This window comes from Choloepus didactylus, chromosome 11 (genome assembly GCF_015220235.1).
Source record: "Choloepus didactylus isolate mChoDid1 chromosome 11, mChoDid1.pri, whole genome shotgun sequence".
NCBI lineage: Eukaryota > Metazoa > Chordata > Mammalia > Pilosa > Megalonychidae > Choloepus > Choloepus didactylus.
Genome location: NC_051317.1, coordinates 3,913,109 through 3,939,869, shown reverse-complemented (window position 1 = coordinate 3,939,869; position 26,761 = coordinate 3,913,109). Strand labels below are relative to the sequence as shown.

The 26,761-nt window shown below is 43.7% G+C and overlaps 2 protein-coding genes across 4 annotated transcripts in view; both read left to right on the top strand.

Moving 5' to 3' along the window:
• WWC1 (WW and C2 domain containing 1) overlaps positions 1 to 16,413 on the top strand; it is a 164,137-nt gene extending 147,724 nt beyond the window's left edge. For both annotated transcript variants that reach the window (XM_037799533.1, XM_037799534.1), the window contains 6 exons: positions 2,653 to 2,785; positions 4,176 to 4,340; positions 9,560 to 9,652; positions 12,849 to 13,082; positions 14,699 to 14,820; positions 15,788 to 16,413. In XM_037799533.1, coding sequence (XP_037655461.1) covers positions 2,653 to 2,785; positions 4,176 to 4,340; positions 9,560 to 9,652; positions 12,849 to 13,082; positions 14,699 to 14,820; positions 15,788 to 15,854 — 814 coding nt within the window. In that variant the 3' untranslated portion in view covers positions 15,855 to 16,413. The remainder of the gene's footprint in view (positions 1 to 2,652; positions 2,786 to 4,175; positions 4,341 to 9,559; positions 9,653 to 12,848; positions 13,083 to 14,698; positions 14,821 to 15,787) is intronic.
• A 10,168-nt stretch (positions 16,414 to 26,581) lies between these two features.
• Positions 26,582 to 26,761, top strand: part of RARS1 (arginyl-tRNA synthetase 1) — a 28,072-nt gene continuing 27,892 nt past the window's right edge. The window contains exon 1 of one of the 2 annotated variants that reach the window (XM_037799388.1): positions 26,582 to 26,658. In XM_037799388.1, coding sequence (XP_037655316.1) covers positions 26,614 to 26,658 — 45 coding nt within the window. In that variant the 5' untranslated portion in view covers positions 26,582 to 26,613. Of the gene's footprint in view, positions 26,669 to 26,761 lie in introns of both variants that reach the window. The other variant, XM_037799389.1, reaches the window with a different exon arrangement.

Here is a 26,761-nt window from a genome sequence, read left to right as displayed (position 1 = left end):
GTTCTAATTTATACTCCTTCTCCCTCAGTACCCAAGCATAACATTGTTATTCCCTTTTTTTAAAAATTTTTTTTTAGACTTTTTTAGTGCATATAAACAGAAGACTGGTTTGACTGGTTTGTTTTTTTAAAGATCTGCAAGCAAAACAAAACTCTAAAAGTATAAGAAAATACAGGAGACTATAATTGCAAACAATGCCAGAGTAAAAATCTTTGTATTTTCCTTCTTTGGGAATGTGTGTGTGTCTAGGGCAGCCATTGAAAAGTGGAATTGCCAGGTCCCAGGGCATGTGTGTCATATTTTAATAGACATTTCAGGATAGTTCTCAAATAAGATAATAAAGCCTCCCATCAATAGTGATTGACCTTAAACTATACCATAACACTCAATATAATCCAACTACTGTACATAATCTAAAATATGTACATTTTTAAATATTAACAGAGATTGCTAAATTACACATCTCACAGGGATGTGCCTGTTTCCTGTACTTTCACCAACACTTGATATTATAAAAATAAAAATGAAAAATTTTTGCCACTCCAGTGGGTGAAAAAATGTGATTTATTTTAATTTGGATTTTTCCCCCTTTACAGTCAAGAATGAGTGTTTCTTTTTCCTTTCTGAAATACTTAGATCAGATTCACAGTCAAAAAGATAGATAGCCATGGTGGTTGAGCGCTTAGCAAATCTGGGTTTGAATCCTGGCTGTATCATTTAACAGCCTCATGACATTGGGCAAGCCATGTCAGCTCTCTGATGCTCAGTTTTTGCATCTGTAAAATGGGGACAACAATCTCTTCCAGCTCTGCTGTAAGGCCCTTAGCATAGCACCTGGAACATGTCAAGCCCTCAATAAATGCTGGTGCATGTGGCTTCTATAGAATTCCTTTAGGGAAGTGCTCTCTAGTCACATGTTTAATAGCTCTTTTGGTGGTAGACAGAGAAACTGGAGAGAACCAGGAAGACCAAAGGCCTCTTCACTGAAAATAGTTCCCATCCAAGTGCAAGGCAGGTTTTAATTACAGGGTTGGTGGTAAAGATCCAAGATCTATTTTTCCTATTGGGAAAATCCTAAGAGAAAGCTGATGTTTATCCACAGACTCACTGAGCCAACTAATTAGAATATTAAATTCTCTGCTTTTGGCTGGAATTCTATCAGCTCAGTGTGGTTATACTGTCTCATGCTGATCATAACTGACTCATGCCTGACAGTTATGTATGTCTTTGAAAAATAAAGATGGGGATAGAAATAAATTACTACTTAACAAATTCAGTCCATTTGTCACTCCATTTCCTTCCAACCCTGGAATCCAAGAGGAAAGGATATTTTTAAAGAATTTCCCCCAGAGTCAAGTCTCTTCAACAAATGGTCCTGAAACAACTGGATATCCAAAAGTTGGGGGGTGGGGAGGAAGCTTTGACCCTTACCCACATCATTTACAAAAATTAATCTGCAATAGATCATGGAGCTAAACATAAAAGTTGAAACTATAAAATTTCTAAAAGAAAATATAGGAGAAATTCTTTGCTCTCTGGAGGAGGAGGCAAAAATTTCTGCTATGAGATATAAACAGTACAAACCATAAAAGAAAAAAATTAATAAATTAGACTATCAAAATCAAAACCTCTATTCTTTGAAAGATACCCTTAAGAAAATGAAAAGGCAAGCTCAGACTTGGAGAAAGTATTTGCCAATATGTATATTTGACAAAGGGCTCATATCAGAATAGAAAGAACTCATACAACTTAATAATAAAAATATATGAATGGTCAGCAAATACCTAAGATCCTTAAAAAGGAAATGCAAATTAAAACCACAATGACAGACCAGTACACACCCAGTGGAATGACAAAATTAAAGACTGACAGTATCAAGTGTAGATGGGGAACTATAACCCGCATAGCATTACAAGTGAGAATATAAAATGGCATGACCACTTTGGAAAAACAGGCTGTCAGTTTCTTAAAAATATGAGTTTACATTTACCATGTGACCCAGCAATTCCACTCTTAGGTATATATCCAAGAAAAATGTCAACATATATCTATGCAAAGACTTGTCCACAAATGTTGATGGAAACTTTATTCATAACTGCCAAAAAGTGGAAACAATCCAAATGTCCATCTACTGGTGGATGCATCAATAATATATGGTATATCCACCCAATGGAATACTACCCAGCAATAAAAAGCAACGAACTACTGATATATGCAGCAACAGGGAAAAATCTCAAAAACCTCATGCCGAGAAAAAACAGCCAGACACAAAAGAGCACATACTGTTCAATTTCATGAAACTCTAGAAAAATCAAACCTAACCAATATGACAGAAAGCAGAGCAATGGCTGCCTGAGGCTGGAGGTGGAAGGAGAGTAACTGATAAAGGGAAGAGGAACCTTTGGGTGATCTATATCTCAATTGTGGTATTAGTTACACAGGTGAATACATAGGACAAAAGTCATCAAATTACACACCAAAAGTGGGTGGATTTTATATATAAATTATGCCTTACTAAAATTGATATTTTTTTGAAAAGTGTATCCTCAGTCCTGAAGAGGGTTGGAAGGCTTGCCCTTGACCCACTTAAAGACAGATAAGCAGAGGCAGTGTGAGCTCTGGTTGGGTAACCAAAGTCCTTTGTCATCACAGGAGGTACGAAGAGGAGAACAGCGAGAACGAGGCAGCAGCTGAGGAAGAGGAGGAGGAGGGGGAGGAGGGGGGAGAGGAGGATGTTTTCGCTGAGAAAACCTCACTGGATATGGACGAGAGCCCAGCGTTAAAGGTAGGAAGAGCTGGGGAGATGGGAGGAGCCGTCTCTGGATAAATAGTCCCCAGTCCTTGAGCCCAGGCAGTCAGTAAAGACTCAAGGCAAACTCATCTTCAGATCAGGAGACAGGCCCTCAGAATGGGTATGGCCTGGAAGGTTGTATGGGAAAGTCCCTGCCTCTACCACAAGTCACTTCCGTGACAGTAAACCAGACGACGCCACTCACCTCTCTAGTCTCTGCTGCCCTTTGTAGTTCCTGTTTTTTCAGGACAAATCTCAATATAATCATATGGGTTTGGGTTCAAATCTGGCTTTGCTACTCCCTATCTGTGTCATGTTAGGTAGATTCCTTCACCCGCTTGAGCCTTCATGTCCTCATCTATAAAATGGATGCCCTAAAACCACCTTGCAGATGGACCCTAAGGTTTCAAAGGGATACATTTCTTCATTTCGTCTACCCGACATACAATCCAAAAAGGGAACTCCAGTTAAGTTCAGTTCACCTCCTGCTTCCCTACAGTGCGAACATTGTAGGTAACACAGGATTCACATTCCATAAAGACGCTATTTTCTTTCCACCTGCAGGACTCCTGGAAATAGAGCACCTGTTATGTTTGAGCAGGGTACCTGGGGGTGGAGGGGCAGGCCACACATAGCACAAAGGTGCCTGACCAAGCAGGGGCTGGAGTAGAACCTTTTGCAATTTCAACAGCCAGAAGAGGTGCTTTTTAAAAATATGCACAAAGGCACTACTTAGACTAGCAGAGGCCCTACATTTGGGTGTTTTTATTGGTCTGTTAACCAGTGAGAAAAGAAAGTAGAAAATCTGATGACCTAGTTTTAAAAAACTATACCTTGTTGAAGATGATCTCCCCTACAACCCTCCCTTCTTGTTGCTTGCACTTTAAAAGTTTAAAGCTTAAATAACTTTAAAAGGTTAAAACACACACACACACTTGATTAAAGCAAGCCAGTGATTCTTTAAAAAAAAAAACAAAAAACCGTATACTTGCTGATTGTCTCCATAATTACAAGAAAGAATCTGCAGTTCTTGGATGGGGCAGTGGAGGCCTTGGGTGTGGCTTTACCAAAATGTCACTGGCACACCAGTGCAAGAGGATCATCTACCGCACACATGGTTTTGTTTGGGGACTGCATGGGCTCCCACTAGCCCCATCTCCCTAAGTATTATTGAGGAACCACACTTCCAGCCTCGGGTGCCATCCTGACTGGGCTGAACTGAGTAAATTAGGGAAGGCTGGAGCCCCAGCTTCCGCAGCTGAATGGCCAAAGACAAGGTGACTGGGAAGCGGGGAGGAGCTGGGGACTCTGTCCCATGAGTCCTGGGGAGGGTGTCTGAGTCTGTGTGGAGACTGGTGGCCTCAGGCTGTGACTTCTTCCTCAGGTGGACAAAGAGACCAACACAGAGACCCCAGCCCCATCCCCCACGGTGGTACGGCCCAAGGACAGGCGGGTGGGTGCCCCACCGCCTGGGCCCTTTCTTCGAGGGAGCACCATCATCCGCTCTAAGACCTTTTCCCCCGGACCTCAGAGCCAGTATGTGTGCCGGGTAAGCAAGTGTGTGGCCCCCTGCCTCTTCCCAGAGCACCGTGACTCTCCGAGGTAGCCTCAAGAGATGTCAGCCTCACACAGCAATGGGTGCAAATCCCAGTGACTCTCCCCCTCACGCATAGTTGAGTATCCTCTGGGCTTCAGTTTCCTCATCTGGAATTAATAGACCGACATCATAGGGTCAGAATTAGACTGAATTTAGATAAAGCATGTAAAGGGCACAGTAACCAGTACCTGTTGTGTTGTTATTATTCCACCTGTCTCTCCACTTCCCCCTTGTTCATTCCCTGCCCTCCATCCTACCCGACCACTTGCCAAGATCACTGACCCTCTCACTGCCCTTGAATGGGCATTTTTTTCTTTCCCACCTCCAGGGTGTTTCTTTTGTACAGTCTAAGGTTACAAAATGGCAACAGATGTTTTATTTGGCCTTTTTTGTTTTTTCAGTTGAATTAGTTATATCATTTAAAATTAGGAAAGGCAAGTAACAAAATAAAAATGGGGAGGTGTCACATAAAATTCCAGTTTCTTTTGGGGCAAAAAAGGGACTCCCTGGCACCATGAGTCAGACATACCGAGGTTTTTCCAGTTCACCCTGGCCTCCACCTGGCCCTCTTTACCATTTAGGTTGCCAACTTGCTCTTCCAAGACCCACTGGAGTTTATAAGCCCTGCTCTAGGTCTTTGTTCCTTCACACTCTTACCTTGTGTCTTGGTTTACCAGATTATGATCACAAATGCCACACAATGGCTTGGCTTAAACAACAGGAATTGATTGGCTCATAGTCATGAGGCTATAGGAAGTTTAAAATCTAGATATCGGCAAGGTTTGCTTTCTCTCCGAAGACTGTAGCATCCTGGTGCTGGCTGCCAGCAATTCTTGGGGTTCCTTGGCTTTCTCATCCTCTCCTTTCTTGCTCCTATGACTCCCAGGTTCTCTTCATGAGGCCTCCAGTAATCTGGATCAAGGCCCACCCTCATGCAGTTGGGCCACACCTTCACTAAAAATAACACCTTCAAGAGGTCCTATTTACAATGGGTTCACACCGAAAGGAATGTAAATTAAAATTCAGAACATGTTTTTTCTGTGGTACATAACTCAGTCTACCATACCAGGTATCCAACTCTTCTACGCCTTTCCAGGCCAGCTCACTTGCCTTCATTCTACAGCAAATGGAGAGTTTGAGCACTTCTCAAGTCCAAGGGCTGGTTGCTAGGGATACGGAACTTTCCATGAGGACAATGCAGATTAGGCATATACATTATCTAAGGCCTGAGCTGAAGTGATATGTCAATGTCCTTACTTCCCCTCTACCATAAAGAATCATTGAACAATAAACAGAAACATAAACAGAACCTTCCTGCCTAGTGTTCCAATCAGCCATCACAGAAGGAAATATTAAAAAGACCAGTGGAACTTTCCCTGAATCAACTTGCCGCTTATCTGCCTGTTGTTATTGGTAAAGGGGATACGGGTTGAGGGGTGGGGGGGGATCTGAATATCAGAACTCAGTATTCAAGGCCTCAATGATAGGATTGAGTCAAGAAGCTAACTTCATAACATGAAAATTTTCACTAATTTACTGGCTACTTACCATATTAGTCCTCCCTGAAACATTGTCTGCATTCCCTCCCAGTAATAACGTAAACCACTCCCTTCTGTGTCAAATCTCTAGCTAATTGTAAGCTTTGTGAGTTTTTAAGCTCTGAAAAGGCAATGCAAACACAATGCACACTGGCAGCATATTTTGCCAAAGGCACAGGGTATCCTGAAGTCTGAATGTGATATTGGGGAATTTTTGAATCACAGGTGAAGGATCTTGCAGTTAAGCCAGCTCATAACTGAAGAAGAGAAAAATCTAATCAATGCTTCAAAAGTGAATACTATGAAGGACTTAGAAAAGCCCTTCGGATAATGGATAAAACCCTCTGTTTTGCAAAAATTACTGCCTTTATGAACACACAGTGGAAATCTAGCACAAAGTGAAGAATTACTTGTCAGAGGAATCACAGCAAAAGAAATTAGTGTTTGATTCATTCTTTTTTATCGGGATTAGAATGTGCTTGTAATTTTGTTAAATGGAAGATACAAAACAGCATGATGCTTGTAAAGTGTTTCTCTTTTCAAACTAATGATGCAATCAAACCTCCCACACCACACCACCTGATATTTACTGTAAAAGTCCAGTCCCCTGTTTAAGTGGATTCACTTTAAGTGGTCCTTTTCTAGGACTGGCATCCTCAGATAACAAGGTGCTCCAGTCCCATCTGTAACAAGCCTAGCGCTATGCTGGGCACCTCACATATTTTATTATCTGTGTCAGTTAAGATGCTTTCTTTTTTCCCAGTAAACTTGGATCAGATACTACAGGCAGAAAGAGACTTTCTTAACAAAACCATATTTTTTTCCTTCTTTGTTTTCTAGTTTGCCCACTTCAGCTCATGCTTATCTCTTTCTTGTAGAATCTTACTGAAGGCTGCAAGAAGTAGCCAACAGTACGACATCCTAAATTTTTTCCTATCATTTCCCTTAAAACTCCATAGACAGACAATCTGTCTCCCCAGGTACAACAGGTAACAATTTAAATCTCTGTTTTGCATCCATAAAATGAGTATGGCCAAATTGCCAAAAAGGAATATTGAGGTTTGTGCTGCCCACCCCCCAATCCTGCCCCCTCTACACAGCCAGGTTCACGTTGTCCAGTTTTTTACTTATAGCACACCACTTCCTAGCACCAAATCCTGTGCCCAGTCAGGGCTCCTAATTACAAGCAAAAGAAACAGACTCTAAACAGTATAAGCAGGAAAGGAATTTGTGGAAAGGTAATTGTGGAGCTCATATATTCATTGGAAAGCTGTAGAACCAGCTTCGAAGTCAGGCAGGAACACAGCCGGCCAGACCACAGCCAGAATCATACCACAGAGCCAGTCGGGTGAGGACTCTACTGATGCTGCTGCAGGACTTGGCCCCCAGCTGGCCCCACTGCTGCCTCTGGTCTCAGTACCAGCTCCTCCATTGGGTCTCCTGTCACTGCTGGCCATGGAAGCCCTGGTTGCTGCTGCTACCACTATTGACTGCAAATGGCTTCTCCCTGAGACACTGATAAACACATGGCATGTTTGTGGAACAAAAGAGTGGCCTGCATAAATCAGAGGGGCACCATACAGAGAATTGGGTCCATCTCACCAGGTTGTGATTCAAAGTCTGGGACAGCGGCATCCAGTTGGAACAGCCCCATTCTGCGCCTGCCTCTAGCTACAAGGGAAGCTGTGCACACAAGGCTCTGGTGCTTTCAGCTCTCATTAGTGGGAGGTGGGCATTCCCCTCACCAAGACTCATACGATGGAGATTTCCCCACCCACAGGATGGAATTTCAAATCTGATTAGCCATGTTCCCCACCAAAAAATAAGACATGTATTTTCTGTCTTCTAATCTCACAAACAACCCTGCAAGGCAAGTCGTATTAATTCCATTTCACAGGTGCCAAAGCTGAGGCTCAGAAAGTTAAAGCACTTTGTTGTGGATCACATAGCTTCTAAATGGCAAAGCCTGCAATCTTACTCTAAAGCCCGCAGTCTTTCAGCTGCTAAGAGCCACCTCCTGAGGAGGCCCTTTCTTCTATTAAATGGAAGTAACATTACCACAAGACTCTGTACCGTGTCTGAGATTACACATGAAAATACCTTCAAATAAGAAAATGTTAAGTTGAAGACTTGTTGTAGCTTTCATAGCTCTTTTATGACAGGGTCTTTAACACATAACCAGCACAATGGAAGGATCAATTGTTGTGATACATATTTCTTGTTGATACAACACATGTACTACAAGTGCTGCTTTTGAAGTGAAACAATGTATGATCAAAACCCCTTCCAGCACTTTATCCAGCCAGTTCATCTAAGTGAATCCACCCCCAGTTGTCAAGATGGTTTGCCTGTCATTCTGCATATTTGTGTCATCTCTGAGCCATACATACAGCCTGCGGACCAGGAAAGGGCATGGTCCTGGAGTCCAATACACCTTGAACTTTTGTGACGCTTGCCAGCTATGTGACTTATAGAAACTTCTTATCATCTCTGGGCCTCAGTTCCCTCATGGATTAGGATTGTGTGGCCTGTAGCAGCTTCTCAGTGCAAATGGGCTGTTATTATTGTTACCATAATTCTATTTCTGGTTCTTTTGGAGGCTCTGCCTAGTACAGTAGCTATTTCATCAGTGAATGCCCTGGGGTTGCTGTGTTCATTAACTTAGCAGGACTATTAATGTGATTATCATTAATAATTGTTAATAACTATGAAAATGACAACACTAACAGCTTTTCAGGAGGGACATGCAGCAATGAGCTGAGAGCTGCTGGAACAAACAGTCTCGGTAGCCGTGGCCTGTGGTGACCCTGCTGACTTGGAAACCGGACTGTAGAAGGAAGCCCCCGCCCCATATCTGCCTCCTGGGATGTGCCATCATCCCAGCCTTCCCTCTGCAGCCCTCCTCCAGGGTGAGGACGGGGAGCACACTCTCAGTAGAAAGGCTGCCCCAATTATCTACACTACACACCTAACCTATGACCATGGAGGGAAATGTTAGCCCTCTGGGAGAGTATAAATAGTGATTGAAGAGATTCTGAAGAACTATGTTCAGCAGAACCCTCACCAAACCTGTCTGCACCCATCTTTTTCTAGGAGACAATGTTTGTGGCTTTGCCTGTGAATGGCTTTTTTTTTTTAATCAGTTTTGACAGTGGCCCCATTTGAGCTATAAAGGTGGGCTCTGTGAATGACAAGGAGGAATAGATTTAAATAAACCTTTGCATAGTAGGTAGAAGGGATGGTCTATCCTGGTGATTGCAGGTGCCTGCCCTGGAGACTCACTGCTAGCTGTGCTGCTTACCAGCTTTCCAACCTTGGACAAGTTCTGTGATTCCTATTCCTCTGTCTTCTCATCTATAAAATGGTGATGGTCTCATCGCCTGGGGTTGTTGTAAGGATTAAATGAGATAGCATACATCTAGCATGTGGCTCTGTGCATCACACATAGTATATGCTCAATGAATGTTCCCATAAATGAAAGGAAGATCTGAATGAAGCCTGCCTCCTGTGGGTCCTGGACACAGGCCACTCTGCGTGTTGGCACAGGAGAGGAAGGCCCTCCCTCCTGGCCCTGGGGCACTTTCCAGACTGCACTCCAACCATGCTTAACTACTCATGACACTTTTCTTGCAGCTGAATCGGAGTGACAGTGACAGCTCAACTCTTTCCAAAAAGCCACCTTTTGTTCGAAACTCCCTCGAGCGCCGGAGCGTGCGGATGAAGCGGGTAAGAGCACCTCAAAACTATCTACATGCCTGTTCTCCCTACTTTCCGCAAACTCTGCAGCCTTCACACACTCACCCATCATGAGGAATGTCTGACCATCCATCCTCAGCCACTGGTTTGAATAATGTCACTTTCCCATGCGAAGTGGTATTTGCAAAGGGAAGTTTGTGAACTGGAAGGCCTGGGTAGGCAATGGGGAAGGTGTTAAAGGACAAATGTTGTACTATTATTATTGTGGCAAATAGGATTGATGAGGAGTATATATACATTGCTTTGTCTTCAAAGTCAATAAGAACCAGCCTTGCCAGGTGCCAATCAGAGGCTGTGCCACATTGGGCATTCAGCTGGCCAGCTGACGGTTCTGCTGGAAGCTGGACCGACCTGAAGCAGGGAAGTGTGAATGGGCTTCTCAGACCAGCAGGAAACACAGGGAAGATGCTGCGGGTTGGCCCTCCATAGAAGCGTCATATTTCCTTGTGGAGACATGGGCTGAAGCTCGGGGACATAGGCATGGCTTTAGGCAAAGGGGCAGCTCCCGAGTCTGTCTTTTACCACTCAGAGATGCAGGAGATGCAGAGGGTCCCTCCCAGCAGCAAACTCTGATGAGTCTGCAAAAGCAGAAGAGACCCAGGGGCCAGAATGTCAGAAAACAAAGAAGTAGCAAGAGCAGGGCAGAGAGTGCACAGGGAAGGGAGGTTGTGCAGAAAGCCAACAGTGGGGAAAGGGCCGCTATATCTCTTGCATGCTTGCCTGCTGACACCCAGAACCAAGAGTTGGTCCTTTGTCTAAGGGGGTAGCCCCCTGCCCCGCCCCGGCCCCCTGCCAAGTCTCTAGAAGGAACTAGAGAGAGGGCAGGAGAGAGAAAGCAAAGCAGAAAAGAGTGCACTGGGAAGAGAGAGTGCCGACTATAGGAGGTGAGCATGACAGAGAAGGCTGGCTGCCCACTCTGGTTCCCCTCCACCCACACACACCACTCCACCCCATCTCCTGTTGCTGACTGGCACTGCAAGTCTGGAGCACCAAGAGTCACCTGGGTAGTCATTCACAATGCAGGTTCCAAGGCCCTACTCCCATCAATCAGTTTAATTCAGGCAGCCCTGGCAGTGGGGCCCTGGAAAGTGCATTTTAACAAGCTCCTCAGGGGATTCTGCAGCAGGTGCTTCATGCTCCACTCCTGGAGAAACACCCCTGCAGAAGCTTCCTACTTACTCACATTGCATTTCCTACAACTCCCTTCCAAAGCAAGCCCCAAAGAAGTTCCCCCTTCTTCACCCTCTCTTCCCTTCAACCAAGTTCCCCCTTCTTCACCCTCTCTTCCCCTCAACCCTTGATGGTGGGTCTGAGCCTGTATTTCCCTTGGGTCTTAGTTAGGTCCTCAGGAGCAGGAAAGTCCAGAGGCTGGGCCCCAGCCCTTGGAAGCTGTGGCCCTTGCTTCCACTTGCAGCCTGAATGGCCTGAGCGATGCCTCGTTCTGCTGTGGCCTGTCCAGCAAGTTTCAAAGACTGGATGTTAGTCAGAGCAAAGCAAAAGAATCTTCATTTTTTGCTCTGAAAACTTGAGCCACATAGATCACTCAGCTGGATTTCCTTGACCTTGCTTACTTATAAGCACAGACCAGACAATGTTCACCCTAGAATAGCACTGTAGAACTTTGCACTGAGCTGTTTTGTATTTCTAAAAGGACGTGTGCCAGCCTTGCAAAGTGAGGATGGGTCTTGTAGAAATGTTGTACCAATCCTCAAATCCCTTTATTGGCCATTACATTAGTTTCTATTGCTGCATAACAAATGACCACAAGTGCAGCAGTTTACAACAATACAAATTTATCATCCATACTTTCCACGGGCCAGGAGTTTGGGCACAGGTTAGCTGGAGCTTCTGCTCATTGTCATACTAGGCTGAAATCAAGGTATCAGCCATCTACATCCTCACCTGGAGGCTTGATTAGGGAAAGATCCATTTTCAAGCTCCTTCAGGTTGTTGGTAGAATTCATTTCCTTGAGTTTTCTTGATAGCTGCCAGCCAGGGGCTACTGTCAGCAACTGGGGGCTCCTTTCAGGTCCTTGCCATGTGTCCCTCTCCACAATATGGTAGTTTGCTTCTTCAAAGCTAAGAAGTGAATCCAGGAAGGACCCAGTACTTCTTTTAAGGGCTCACCTGATTAGGTCAGGCCCACCCAGGATAATCTACTTTTTTATTCATGCAGAGTTAACTGATTAGTAACCTAATCACAGGAGTGAAATCCCATCATATTCACAAGTCCCATCCACACTCAAAGGGAGGGGATTATATGGGGCATGTGTACCAAGGGGCAGGAATCTTGGGACCATCTTAGAATTTTGCCCCTACAGTTATTTAGTTATTTTTTTTAATTATAAATATGTATTGATAGGAGAAGAAGAGTTAATGATTGTGTTAATCAGAATCTGCTACATACAGGTAACTGAAGAACCCAATTCAAATATAGTTCAAAATGAAAGAGGGTTTATTGGCTTATTTAATGGAAGAGTCCAGAATGTTTTACCTATTTCAGACATGGATTGATCCAGGGGTTCAGACAACATTCCAGGTTTATATTCTGCTGGCTTAGCAACCTCTGCCTAAAGAGCAAACTCTGGGTGTCCTTTTTTTCCAAATAATTCAACAAAATTGCCAGAACTGAATATTGTTTGCTGGGCTTGGATGACATGGTCACCCCTGAACCAATCACTGAAATTCTGATCGGCCAGTCTTGGGTCACATTCTCATCCCTGAAGCTCATGCAAACCACATGGATGGAGAGTGAAAAAGGAGAGTGTAAATGTTAAAGGCCCTGAGAGTAGGAAGTTGGCACAGTGTCTGGGTGAGTGGTGGGGTCTGGAGCCAACCACCTGGGTTGGAATCTCTGCGTTAGCATTTCTTAGCTGTTTGACAACTTCTGTAAGCCTTATCTGTGCAAAGAGAATGATACTGGGACCTCATCTGGTTGTTGTGAAAATGAAACAAGATCATGAAAGTAAAGCGCTTAGCACCATGCCTGGGATATAATAACTGCTTTATAAACAAGAGCTTGTACAAGGAATTCAAGATAGGTTTCCAGGAGAGTGGAAGCCTGCAAATGAAAACAGGGTATCTATGGTCTCAGAGGAGGGGGTTGTGTGGGCTCACTTGGTTGGGACCCTCTGATAACAGGCCCAAACCACCCCCACCCTCGTAGCCTTCATCGGTGAAATCCCTCCGAACTGAGCGCCTCATCCGCACCTCGTTGGACCTTGAGTTAGACCTGCAAGCTACGAGGACCTGGCACAGCCAGCTGACTCAGGAGATCTCAGTGCTGAAGGAGCTCAAGGAGCAACTGGAAAAAGCCAAGAGCCACGGGGAAAAGGAGCTGCCTCAGTGGGTGCGTGAGGATGAGCGCTTCCGCCTGCTGCTGAGGATGCTGGAGAAGCGGGTGAGCAGCTACCCCTGAAAGGCAAGGGTCCTCTTGGGGAGGACCACTGCCACAAGGATTACAGCTGAGAGTTTTTAACTGGTCCTACAATTCTGTGGGTCTCTTAGTGTTGCAAGGACCCCTAATTCCAGTCAGCAATCCAGGAATCCCTTTCTTCAGTAAACTTTATTAACTCTTGACCTGGCTGAAACACCCTTTTACTGTGATTGTGTGTTTATGTCTGCAAGCCCTTATTATTCATACTTACTCATTTATTCATTCATACAGTCTTTCATCAAACATATTAGGTGCCCAATCTTGCAAGGGCACATACTCAAACAGTAAGGCTAGGACACCTGCCCACCGCAGTGCCTGCCCTCCCAGTCCCACAGAGCAGGCAGCTCGAAAGAGGAAAGAGCTGACTATGTCTAGGGGTGGGAGCTGACAGTGATGCCCAGGAGCATAAGCCTGCTCACACCCCTGCACTCTGATACTGCCACTCATGCCAGGAATGATAGACCTCTGCTAGTTCCCTCTGCACACAGCCACACGTTGCACAGAGCACCTTACATAGGATGAGGGCTGTCAGCTGGTTTCTGACCTGAAATCCCAGCCTTCCATACTGGCAGTGATGCCTTAGGGCAGGAAGGTAGTGCTGGACTCCATAAACTTGGGCTACTATGAGAGCTTCAAGTTGATTCCGGCAATATCAAAGTTCTAGAAAGGTTTATTTATTTTCAGTGTATTATTTATACCCTGTATACTTATAAACAGGATTACCATAAGACTATTAAAGGGAAAATAGAAAATTAGAACTCTTTAAGGAAGAGAAGGAAATAAATATATCCCAATATCCCAAACCTAAAGTAACCTAATTGTAGTTGTGCATAACATTTATCTTTGAGATTCCTGGTAGCCAAATAAAAAAGAGATGAGAACAGAAGTGCACATGTACCCTAATGAACTAAGAATATCTGACCTTTCAAATAGGAAAAATAGTACATTCATGACTGTTTGAAAATGACCTTCTACTAAAGAATCATGTAGATGATGGTTCCATTGACCAAAATTCTGTCTGCCTGCAGTATTTTTAAGTAAATGACGTGGATATTTTAGGGCCCTCTGTGGTTTGTTCTCAGAAGTGCTTACATAGGTCTGCATCAGAAGGAATGGGTGTAATGTTGTACCTAAGGCTCTTAAGCCTGATTTTGCGTGGCTTAGGAATTGAGTTTCCAACACTTCTTAGTTGATTCACATTGGAGAAGTTTCTTAACATGACTGAGACTCAGTTTCTCCACCCATAAAATTGAATTAATTTAAGAACCTACCTTCCTAGGTGATTCTGAAAACTAGATGTGGTAATGCACATTTTACCAGACAGCCTTCATCTCCTTATTTCTGACAGATCCACGCAGGCATTCCATTCTCAGACCCTGAAAATCTGGCCTTTTGCTTTCCCTTATCATTCTGAGTAAAACCTGTCCCACAGTAGGGCACGAGCAGTGAGGGTCCAGTTCTGTGACCCTCAGACCTTTTGACCACGATAGACTCTCCTTTGTTACAGAAAGTTCTCCCCAATTTCTAGAGGCCCTGGGGGCTGTCTGCTCTCTCAAGACCTTGCCTGCTTTGCCCCGCAGATGGACCGAGCAGAGCACAAGGGTGAGCTGCAGGCAGACAAGATGATGAGGGCCGCTGCCAAGGATGTGCAGAGGCTGCGAGGCCAGAGCTGTAAGGAGCCCCCAGAAGTGCAGTCTTTCAGGTAAGGAGAATGTGCCCCTGGCCAGCCCCCCTTTCCCTCCCAGCCTTAGTCCTTTTCTCACTGTCTCACTGTCCCGGTCTCTTGCTCCCACCTCTAGCAGAGCACCAACTATCCCTGTAACAGATGTTTATCCTCTGCTGAGCCATCCCTGGTGACCTATGAGCTCTGCAGGGCTCTTCCCTTGCCTGTCTTTATCAGTCCCCACACAACTCCAGCTAATTTGTTGCAGCCTCTTGTTTAATGAATGAGCCACCTGCTCCGGCCTTTCCTCTTAACGTTCCCATCACCAGTAATTGCTGAGGACTGGCTGAATGATAAATAAGCCTGGGGGTGAGGAGGCTCATTGGGCCTCCCTGGCTCAGCCTGCTGCCTGCCAGGAGCTTTAGGAGGCCCTTTCTTACTGCATTGGACCCAGGCATATCCCAGGAGGGCCGCGGATGCCATTTGGCTCAGGCCTGCCATTCACAGAAGGCCTCATATGTAGATTTCTAATGTTCTCTCAAATAAGATTACATGTGTTTGTGTATGGGCTTAGAAGAAATAATAAATAGATCATTTGTAGAATATAAACTAAAATTAGGCTATAATTTGAACTCCCATATTTGGACATCTCAATGTTTTAACAAATGAGGAATTTAAAACAAACAGGCCAGCAAACAGTGGAAGTGGCTCGAGGGCCCTGATTAGAACTGAAGGTAGCTGGTCATGAGAAAGAGTCCTCTAGTTCAGAGGTTCTCAACCAGGGATAATTTTGCCCCCCAAGTAATGTTTGACAATGTTCAGGGACATTTTTGTTGTCATGACTAGAGGAAGGGATGCTACTGGCATCTACTGAGTAGAGGCCAGGGATGCTGCTAAATATTCTATGATGCCCAGGACAGCCACCACAACAAAGAATTATCTGGCCCCAAATGTCCATACAGCGAGGTTGGAAAACCCTGCTCTAAGGGGATGGTGTCTTTTACAGGGAGAAGATGGCATTTTTCACCCGGCCTCGGATGAATATCCCAACCCTCTCTGCAGACGACGTCTAATCACCATTAAAGTATTTCCTTTGTTCCACTGACCATGCTGTGAACACTTGACTGTGGCTAAAGTTATTTATGTGGTGTTATATGAAGGTACCAAGTCACAAGTCCTCTAACACTCTTGTTGGTTTGAAGATGAACAGATTTTTTTTTTAGTTCAGGTTCTATTGTTATTAAAAAACAAACAAACAAAAAAAACCAGAACAACAAAAAACCAGCATTCAAATGACAAGAATGTATAGTTTGTATATTTAGGAATGTATTTTTTGGGAAAGAAAATTTAAATGAACTAAAGCAGTGTTAAGTTGCTGCTCTTCTTAAAATAAAATTGTTTAGAGTTTTTTTTTTTTTTTGTACAGCTCTACCTTTTAGAGGTTTACTGCAATAATATGTTTGTGGGACGCTAATCCTAAAAGAACGTCCTGCAGATGTCACAGCACAGCTGACTTTTCCTAGTTAACATGTTTTGTACCATATTAAAAAAAAAAAAAATTGCACAGGAACCATTTGGGAAATTCCAAGGTGCATCCGCGAGTCTTCATGAGCTGTGATGTGTTTGTATTTGGCCGCCTGATTGGCACAGGCAGTGGGGAACAGGCCGAGCACCCCATGCTAGCGACAGGCCTGCCCAGCCAGTCTCAGATGCCCAGTGACGCCACTGACGTGAGGGGAGGGCTGCGGAGAACTCCATTCAGTTTTATCTTCTTCAATAAAGTGGCCTTTCTAAAAGAACGTTCTCTTTTTTCTCTCCCACCCCTCACCTCACCTATGCTTTCCTGGTGTTTGTCTCCCCCTTTTCCAATCATTTCCTTCCCACTCATTCCCACTTCTGATACAGTTTTTTTCTTTTGCCCACTCTGTTCTTTTGAATGCTCATCAATTTCAAATGACTGCTACACTGGGGCTGTGGCAGACCATCAGTAGTCAAACAAATAGCAACAATGACAACAACAAAATCTCTTCCTCCTTTCTTTTCTCCAAAACTATCCTGTGCAGCTTTTCCCAAAGTGTGCTACACAGCCAGCCACATCAGTATCACCTGGGGCAGCTTGCTAAAATGCAGATCCCTGGACCCGATCTCTCTGGGTAAGCCCAGAAACCTGCATATGAACTATGTTCCCACTGTAAGTGTTATGCACACTGCAGTTTGAAGGACCCACTGGTCTAATGTGAATGAAGCCCAAGCAGAGAGGCAGAGTGGTGAGGCCCTGCCTCCTGTTAGTGACTCACACAGGGAGCCCTGGTACCCATGGCCCTCTCCGGCCATTGTTGGGGAAATGGGGTAATTGAAGGAGTGGATTTGGCTGCTGAGGCTCCCCCCACCCTACATCTGATTCCTTACGTGGCTGTTTCTACTCAGGTAGAAGGAACCTTCAAAGGCCTAGAAGCCACTATTCTCCATGTGGCTTCCAGAGCTTTCAATGGCCAAGCCTCCTTCCAACTATCAGTCCAGTTTCCTATCACTGACCCCAAACCTTCCTCCTCCTTCATGGTTTTGCATCTCTGAACCCACCAGTCTCCAATGTGCTCCATCTCCTTGGAATTCCACCCCATCCTTGGAATTCCACCCCACACTTCAAAGGTTTGCTTTCCAATTTCTTCACAGGAGTATCAATGTTGTCCCCAACCCAATTGTAACAGGTCCCAGAGCACACAGACTGTGCCCTCTGCACCCCTGTGGCCCCTTCACACCTAGCATAACTCAGCACTTGGAAGAGGCTGTTTTCCCTGAAGCCTTTCCTGCCCTTCTGTTAAGGGCACTGGCACAGCAATAGGGCAGATGGCCCAGGCTGGACAGTCATGGTGGCCCAACCCTCTGGCTGCCATGATTAAACCCAGGATGGGCATGTCATCCCAGCTGTGTCAATCATGGTCCTACCCTTGTGTTGGAGATTGAATCACATCCCCCACAAAGGTATGTTCGAGTACTGACCCCTGGTCCTGTGGGTGGGAACTCATTGGTAAATGGAATCCTCAAAGATTCTGTTAACATGAGAGCAAAATGAATCAGGGTAGCTCTTAATTCAGTATGACTGGAGTCCTTATAAGCAAAGGAAATGTGGACACAGAAGGAGAAGCCACAGGAGGAGACAGAGGCAGAGACGCCATGTGACAAGAGGCAGCTATTGAGCTATGGATTGCCAGCAAGCCAAAATCAGAATGCCACAGAATTTGGAGCAAGCATGCCCTGCCAGTACCTTGGTTTTGGACTTCTAACCTCCAAAACTGTGAGACAATAAATTCCTGCTGTTTAAGTCAAAGAATGGTATCCCAGTTTGCTAATGCTGCCATTATGCAAAACACCAGAAATGGACTGGCTTTTATAAAGGGGGTTTATTTGGTTACAAAGTTACAGTCTTAAGGCCATAAAGTGTCCAAGGTAAGGCATGAACAAGAGGGTTCCTTCACTGAAGGATGGCCAATGGTGTCCGAAAACCTCTGTTAGCTGGAAAGGCATGGGGCTGGCATTTGCTTGCTCCTAGGTTGCGTTTCAAAATGGCATTCTCCAAAATGTCAGTATCAGCTTCCAACAGCTATCTTCAAAATGTGTCTCTCGGCTGCAGAAGGCAGTAAGCAACTTCTGTCTGAGCTTTTATAGAGCTTCAGTGAACTAATCAAGGCCCACACTGAATGGGTGGGGCCACACCTCCATGGAAATTATCTAATCAGAGTTATCACCTATAGTTGGGTGGGTGACATCTCCACAGAAACAACCTAATCCAAAGGTTCCAACCTAATCAACACCAATATGTCTGCTTCCACAAGACTGCATCAAAGATAATGGCGTTTTGGGGGCCATAATACATCCAAACTGCCACAAGTGGTATTTGTTGTAGCAGAACAGGCAAACTAAGATACCTAGCACTTTCCACCTGATGATGAGAGACTAGATTTTCTCTTCCCAAAGCTATCTGTTGCCATGGTTCCAGCTTCCCGGGGCCAACAGGTCTAGGAAAATAAGGCCACCTTCAGAGAGAAGCAGACGTAAACATTGGGGAAAGAAAGGGATTGTTTGGAGTCTGAATTCATTGACACTAGAGATCAGCAGCATCCTTACCCCATTTGTAGTCTGTTTGGCGAGCTGAGTTGAGGTGTCCTGACCAGTACAATGTGCAATAAAAACTTCAAGATCCCAGGATGGATTTCTTTCTTTCAGTCACAGTGCATCCATGTTCTGCTACCCCAAAAAAGGCTCAGCCCCTTTGCACCCCTACAGTATCCACCTCTAGGAAAACAGAGCTCAAAACCACCCTACTTTGGTATGGGAAAAGTTAAGTGGAGCAAATCCTCCTGCTAGAAGAAGGGTGCCTCAGTGCTGTGCCAGCTGATGGAGCATTTGTGCAGAATACCAGACCACACTGTGGAAGGGGGCCCCTTCAAGCACTGGCCTTGAGTTCTCTATAAATGGTTCAGGAGCGAGCCATGTATTTTCTTGTTTGAAAGACATTTAAGACTAAATAAAGAAATTTCCACTCATAATTGTGCCTGTATCTTCTCTAGAATCTTCAAGAAACAAAAACCCAGAAATGTGAAATGACCTGTTCAAGGTCACTCCTATAATAAATGGCTGGAGGTCGGATGTAAAACCCATCCTTCCAACTCCACAGTCTCTCTTCTCTTTCAACTCTGGTTTCTGTTTCAGGGTCACTTGAAACCTTAATTGTAGAGACGTTGAAACTTTGGTTCTGAAGAATGAAGTCATGAAATCCTGTGGTTTCTCTGCATACAGGTAGGGAGAAGGGTGGGGTGACTAGGAGACAAGTCTGAGAAAGACACTCAGCAAACTTGGCTGAGTCTAACTGCCTCACTCATGAAGCCAAGCTTGCCTTTTTGACTACAGTGTACATACAGGCAACATTCGTGTTTTCACTCTCCCCAAAACATTAACAACTAAGATGTTTCATGTTAACTGTCATCTTGCTAACCAGACTCTGGCATGCTGGTCTCTCTTTTCCTTGTTTCCACCCCAGGCCCTTTGCACTTCTAGTTCCTTCTGCCTGGTACACTTTTCCTCCGGGTCTTCATACAGACCGGCTCTTTATCCCCATTCAGATCTCAGCTTAAGCCTTCTCAAAGAGCCCTCCCCACACTGGGCCACCTATCCAATGCTGCCTCCCACCCCCACCCCACCACTCACTAACACAATAACCTGCCTTGCTCACTTCAGAGCACTGTCCCTCCCTGTACAGTCTTGTTACGGCCTCATCGTCTGTCTCTTCCCTCAAGAACGTAAGCTCTTAAAGAAGGGTCATTGTCTGTCTGGTTTTCTGTTGGAACTGACACAGAATGGGTCCTTCCTAAATATTTGTGGAATGAATGGATGAATGAATGAAGGTGATGAAGAGTCTATCCCAGAGGTAAACTTAGCCTGTTCTCCTTTGCAATTCTTAATCAAGAAGCAAGGAAAGTTCTGGGTGGAACAAGAGTACCAAAGGCTGCTTTTGTCAGGTGCCTGGGTGCAGACCCCTCCCTGTCAAGTTCAGTGCACCCACACACACATACACACATTCACACCATCCTCAGCATAAAGATACAGGGGAGTAAAAGCGGAAGTGATTGGTAGTTCTATTCTAAACATATACAAAGTATTTCAATTCTTCCAAAGAGAAAGTTAGGTTACTTACCTGGAAATCAATCCTTTTTCTTTTTTGTCTTTATATTCTCACAACAATTAGTTTTATTTTAATAGCTAATACTTGCACACTGCACAAAATCCAAAGGGTATGTAAGAGCCATAGTAGCAAACCCTTCCATTGACTACATGCCCAGGTACTTTTCTAAAAGGTTTACTTATTTTTAACTCACTTATTCTCACAGTAGCCCTATGAAATATGTACTATTGTTACTGTCCCTGTCTTATAGTAGAGGAAACCATGGCACAGGGATGTTAAGTTACTTGCCCAACGACACACAGCTGGTAAGTGGTAGACCTAGGATTAAATCCCAGGTATGCTCTTGAGCCACCTCATTACAGTGGCAAATAAGTCTTCTTCCCACTTCTGTGCCCTGCCCATCCAGTTCCCTCCCTAAAGGCATCCTGTATTGCCAGTTTCTTCTATGTCCTTCCGGAGACAGGCATTACATGTGTAATCTTATGTGTATATTCTTTTTTTTTTTTTAACCTAAAAGGTGCCTACCAAAGATACTGTCCTACACCTTGCCTTCTTAATAAAATATCTGGAAGCCATGTCATTCTTTTTAACAACCATGTAGTATTCCACTAAATGAATTTACAATAAGTTAATTGATGGACATTAATATTGTAGTCCAACTCTCTTGCTTTTACAAACAGTGTTCTAATCCTCCTCATTAACTCAACATCTTTCTGTACCTTTATATGTGTATCTCCAGAATACATTACTTACATTTCTTCTCAACACGCTTGCAGTCTCCACTGCCTGAAGGGCACGAAGGGTACAGTAGAAAAAGAAGAGATTCTAGAGCCCAACAGTTTTGGGTTCCATGTCCAGACTGTACCTACTTCTAGCTCTGGGATTTTGAGCAAGATTCTTCAGTTTCCTCATCCTGAAAAGAGGGGATAAAAATAATGATTTGACTTTCTTCATTAAGTCATGAGAAGATTCAGTATGCATTGAACAGAGTTGTTAATAAATGGCAGGAAGGTTGTTATAATCTACTATGGAGAAGAAGCATCTGAGAGTAACTAAACTCAAAATCCTGGTCTATACCACAAATAAGGCTTCTTCTGGGGCACTTGCAGCAGAACACATTTATTTAGGAAAACATGGTAAGTCATAAATTTGCAACCAACTGTAGAGGAGCTGATAAATATACAGAAAGCTAGTAAGAGAAACAAAAGAACACAATCTTGGCATTGTAGCACTTTTTACTGCTTGCGTTTGTTTAATTTGGGGGGGTTGTCTGCTCGTTAGGATGTTGGGGACAGGCAGGTAGGCACCATGCATAACTTGCCGTCTATTTTAGCCCCAGGGCCAGAATAATCCCTGACAGACGGCAGACCCTCATACAATTGTCCAGTGAGTGAATTAGGCTAAGACCCAAGGTCTAATTCCAGTCCTGTTAATCAACGATATGACTGAGCAAACACTTTTCACTGGTTTTCAACCCAGTGACTTGATTCATTGGTTTCTACAGCAACGCATGGGTGCCATTGGTGGCACACGAGAAAGTTTTAGGTGATCCGTGTCTGAAATTTTTTGTATTTATTGTTTTATATTTATCTTAACATCCATTAGATTACATATGACTAGCACACTGATCCTATGAATTCACAGACATTACTGTTCAGGATGACAAAAAGTAAATATTTAAGTTTAAAAAAGTGAATCAATTTAAAGAGAAATGCTATGTAAATAATATGCTGACACAAAGAAATGGCAAAAATAGCGATGACGGGAACACTTGGAAAACTTTCTGAGTTAATATAACTAGAAAGGGTTAGTGGGCACCTAACCCAGTCTTCCCATGGTACATATGAGAAAACTGGCCCAGGAGCAGTGACTTGCTGGAAGCAAGGAGCCATGGTGCTTAAGCACAGCTTTGGAGTGTCTGTGTCCTTCCTTCCATTGGATGGTCCCAGTAAGTGAGAGACACCTGGACCTACTAACACTAGATGTCACCCTGGGTGTACCTGAGAAAGCATTTCTTACTCCCTCCTCCCATCCCACTGTGGTATGTGCCCCCTGATCCACTGCCCTTAGTTAATTATCACTGCATCTTCTCTGTAATCCCTTTGCCCATTTTAAACAGCTATATATGCTCTAATTCATATCACTAAACCATTGGTATTCCCACCACCATAAAAGTACAACATTAGATATGCTTCTTTTCAATATATTCCCCATCTAGAAATTCTGATAGACTTCTCCCTTCCCGTTCATACTTTTAAGAATTACTGATCTAGATAGAAAAGCAGCAGTAGCGGCAGCTTTAGTTCCCCTCCTCCTAGTACAAGGCCCAACCTCTGTATTGTTACCAGCCCCCAAGTCTTGGCTATCTTGTGTCACAGGCAGGAGAGAGACAAGATGGATCAGCGTACATTCTTGTTCTGTCACAGGACTCTAGAAATGGCGATAGTAACACTGCCACCACACCTACACCCATTACCATCTACCCCTGCCCCCCAAGCGCAGACCCAGAAGCCAAGAGGGAATGTTGACCTGGAAGCTCCATCCTTCAACGTGAGTTTGGCACTAAGGATGCATGCAGCCTGCCTCTCTCCACCTGGAATGTACTTCCCCATCTGGAACACCCTTCCCAGTTCCAAATCAAGCCTAAATAGGACCTCTAGAAGCCCTTCTTCTTTACCACCCACCAGCCAGGTAGTCACAAACAAACACACACATGCACCAACAACAACCACCCATGCATATTTTCTTCCTATTACTAAATATTGTTTTTTTGTTGAATGAGTTCTCTCCCACTAGTCTAGTCAGTCTAGTCAGCTCTTGAAGACAGAGACCATGTCGGATTCATCTGCATCCCCAAGGCCCAGTACTGAAACATGGGGGGAATTAATACACATGGTAAAATATTCAAACACTACAGAAAGATATAAAAGACACAGCACCCTCTGAAATACACCATTAACAATAGTTCATTTCGTGGTTGCCACTTTAAATAATTTACCATTATTATTTTTTTGTTTTGTTTTAATATTTTTTATTGTGGAATATTACGTATACACAGAAGTAACAAATTGCCAAGTACAATTGAACAAGTAGTTAGCAAATTTCAAAGAGTGTATGGATTATAGTTTCACAGTTTCAGTTATTTCCTTATTGTGAAATTGCAAAAAGGTAATAACTTTCAAAGTACGATGCAACATCGTGGGACGGAGAACATCTTCTTGACCAAAAGGGGGATGTGAAAGGAAATGAAATAAGCTTCAGTGGCAGAGAGATTCCAAAACGAGCCGAGAGGTCACTCTGGTGGGCACTCTTACGCACACTTTAGACAACCCTTTTTAGGTTCTAAAGAATTGGGGTAGCTGGTGGTGGATACCTGAAACTATCAAACTACAACCCAGAACCCATGAATCTCGAAGACAGTTGTATAAAAATGTAGCTTATGAGGGGTGTCAATGGGATTGGGAAAGCCATAAGGACCACACTCCACTTTGTCTAGTTTATGGATGGATGAGTAGAAAAATAGGGGAAGGAAACAAACAGACAAAGGTACCCAGTGTTCTTTTTTACTTCAATTGCTCTTTTTCACTCTAATTATTATTCTTGTTATTTTTGTGTGTGTGCTAATGAAGGTGTCAGGGATTGATTTAGGTGATGAATGTACAACTATGTAATGGTACTGTAAACAATCGAAAGTACGATTTGTTTTGTACGACTGCGTGGTATGTGAATATATCTCAATAAAAAAAATTTCAAAAAAAAAAAAAAGAAAAAAAAACAAATGGGTTGATGACAAAACCGCAGGGCAATAAAAAAAAAAAAAAAAAAAAAAAAGACTGTAACTTTGTAACCAAATAAAACCCCTTTATAAAAGCCAAAAAAAAAAAAAAAAAAAAAAAGTACGATGCAACAAGCAGTTATATATAAGACATTTCCAAAAATGTTACGAGTTACATTGACTGCAAAGTTTCAGTTATTCTTTATTCATCATTTTCAGGCAAGATCTCTCAGCTACCTGCCATAAAGATGAGAGAACTGTAGCATATACCCTTCCCTTTCTCCTCCCAGAAATGCCTTCTAACTGTTGTTAGTTACATTATTATTTTTGTATAGTTTTAAACAGGGCATCACATTTACATGCTGCTCTATAATGGTAATTAAGCTTCCCCTGCTATGGATTGATTCAAAAAAATTAAAAACTAGTAAACAACATTTACAACATGAAGGTGAAGTAAATATTACCTACAGAAGTAAGTAGTATGATTGGACCAGGGTCATTAAGAATTTGCCACTGGAAGGAAAATTCAAGGATCCAATAATCATTTTATTTTCCCTAGCTTTCTTCATTTCTTTCTGACTGTACATAGCTGTCACTCTTTCTCATATCCCGTATGTTCATTTTTGAATTCCCAATCCAACAGCAAGTTCTGTCATTTCTACCTTCAAAATGTATCACAAATACATCAGTTTTCTCTGTCATCACTGTGGTCCCTCATCCCTCACCTGGACTACTGTCAAAGTCTCCCTTTTGAAAATAAAAATTAAAACTTCACCACCGCACCCAAATCCTCTCATGGTTACATTGTGCTTAGAATAAAAATCCTTGCCTTGACCTACAAGCTCCTACATGATCTCACTCCAACCTCAGTCCATACTCTATCCCTCTCCTTTCAGTTTTCAAAAAACCTTAGCTTCTGCCTCCAGCCATTTGCATTTGCTTCTGTTTCTCTCTAGAAAGCTCCTATTCAATAAAGAAACAGTTTTTGTGCAACCATCCTGTGCCAAGCAATGCTGTAAGTGAGGGGTTTTCCAAACTGGGCTGTGTGTACCTCCGAGTACTGTTAGACTGGGCCTGGATTCCTTCTGCGAATCCATTTCCAGATCATGAATTTTTGAATACTCTTTTCCAGAACTTTTTTGACTGCAAAGTCAGTTTCCCCTTCCATAAGGAAAGGCACTTTCCCTTAGTCCTGGGTGTAAATTTCCAGGAATTGAACAAGGTACATTTCAAGAATGTATTTCTGCTGAGAGTTCTTGAACACTAAGCAAGGGAGCTTAGTAAAAAATGGCTCTTAGTTCCTGCTTTATCTTGAAGGTGGAGGTCTATCTGTCCATCTCTTCATCTATCCACCCATTTGTCCATCCCTCCTTCCACCCATCCCTCGGAATTTTGAAGTAAGAAGATTCCACAGGCATATGTGTCAACACAATTATCTGATTTTTAAAATGAAGGCACACTTTTCTTAAAAGAAAGTAAATCTGATTTGGATGATTTGACAAAGAGGACTAGGTTTGCCAATTTATGAATGTGGTAAACATTTTCCATAAATTCAAGGAGCTAAATTTGCAGCCCCACAGTTTTAATGAAAATACATTAGGGACACTTATACAAGAAAATAACCCATTGCCACTATTTAAAATTGTGGTAAGATTTTTCCTATGTAAACTTAAAAACATTCACACTGGGGTATGAATTTTTAAAATTTTTTTATGGTGCACAGAAGCAAAAATATTCACAGATCACACTTAACGTCCTTTCCCTCTCAGAACTTGCATCCCAAGTTAGCTGCTTTAAGATTTTAACTCAAACATCACCCTAACCTGACCCAAGTCTCTATATCATGTTACCTTCCTGGCAATTAAAACTATCCGAGATTATTTTATTTTTCTGTCTACTATATCTCCCCACTCTAGAAGTAACCTCTATGAGGTCTGTCTTGTTTTCCATGTACTCCCAGCACCCAGAAGAGTGTCTCGCATATTTATGTACACAAAAAATGCTTTTTAAATAAATGAATGGTTTAAATAAATGAATGGTTCTGTTAGTTCTGTGTTAATTTCTCGAAGGGGCAAACTAAGGCCCTCGGAAGACAGAGGCTCTAGTCAGTCCAAGCCCAGCGCAGCTTTGGTCCAACCCCTCTCGGTTCCTCTCCCCTCATCCCAACATTGGAATCCAACCAAGGGCTACCGACCGGGTCCCGGCAGAGACTTCCCCGCGGGTTCTCCGCGTAGTGAGCCTGGATCCCGCCCGGTGGCAGCAGAGGCCACAATACCGAGTTGGACCCGAGACGGGGGCAGCGGAAGGGGTTTCCGCTTCCGTCGGAGCTGGCCGTTTCCGCTTCCGGCTACTTGGTGTGTGAGGTGCCGACGGGAGGATGGACGGGTTGGTGTCTGAATGCTCCGCGCGGCTGCTACAGCAGGTCTGACTATGTGAGACAGGGAGAAAAGCGGGAAGGGGGAGGGACGAGGCCCCTTCCCGAGGAGCATCCGGGGCTGCGGCAACGAGGTGGGAGCTGCCCTGAT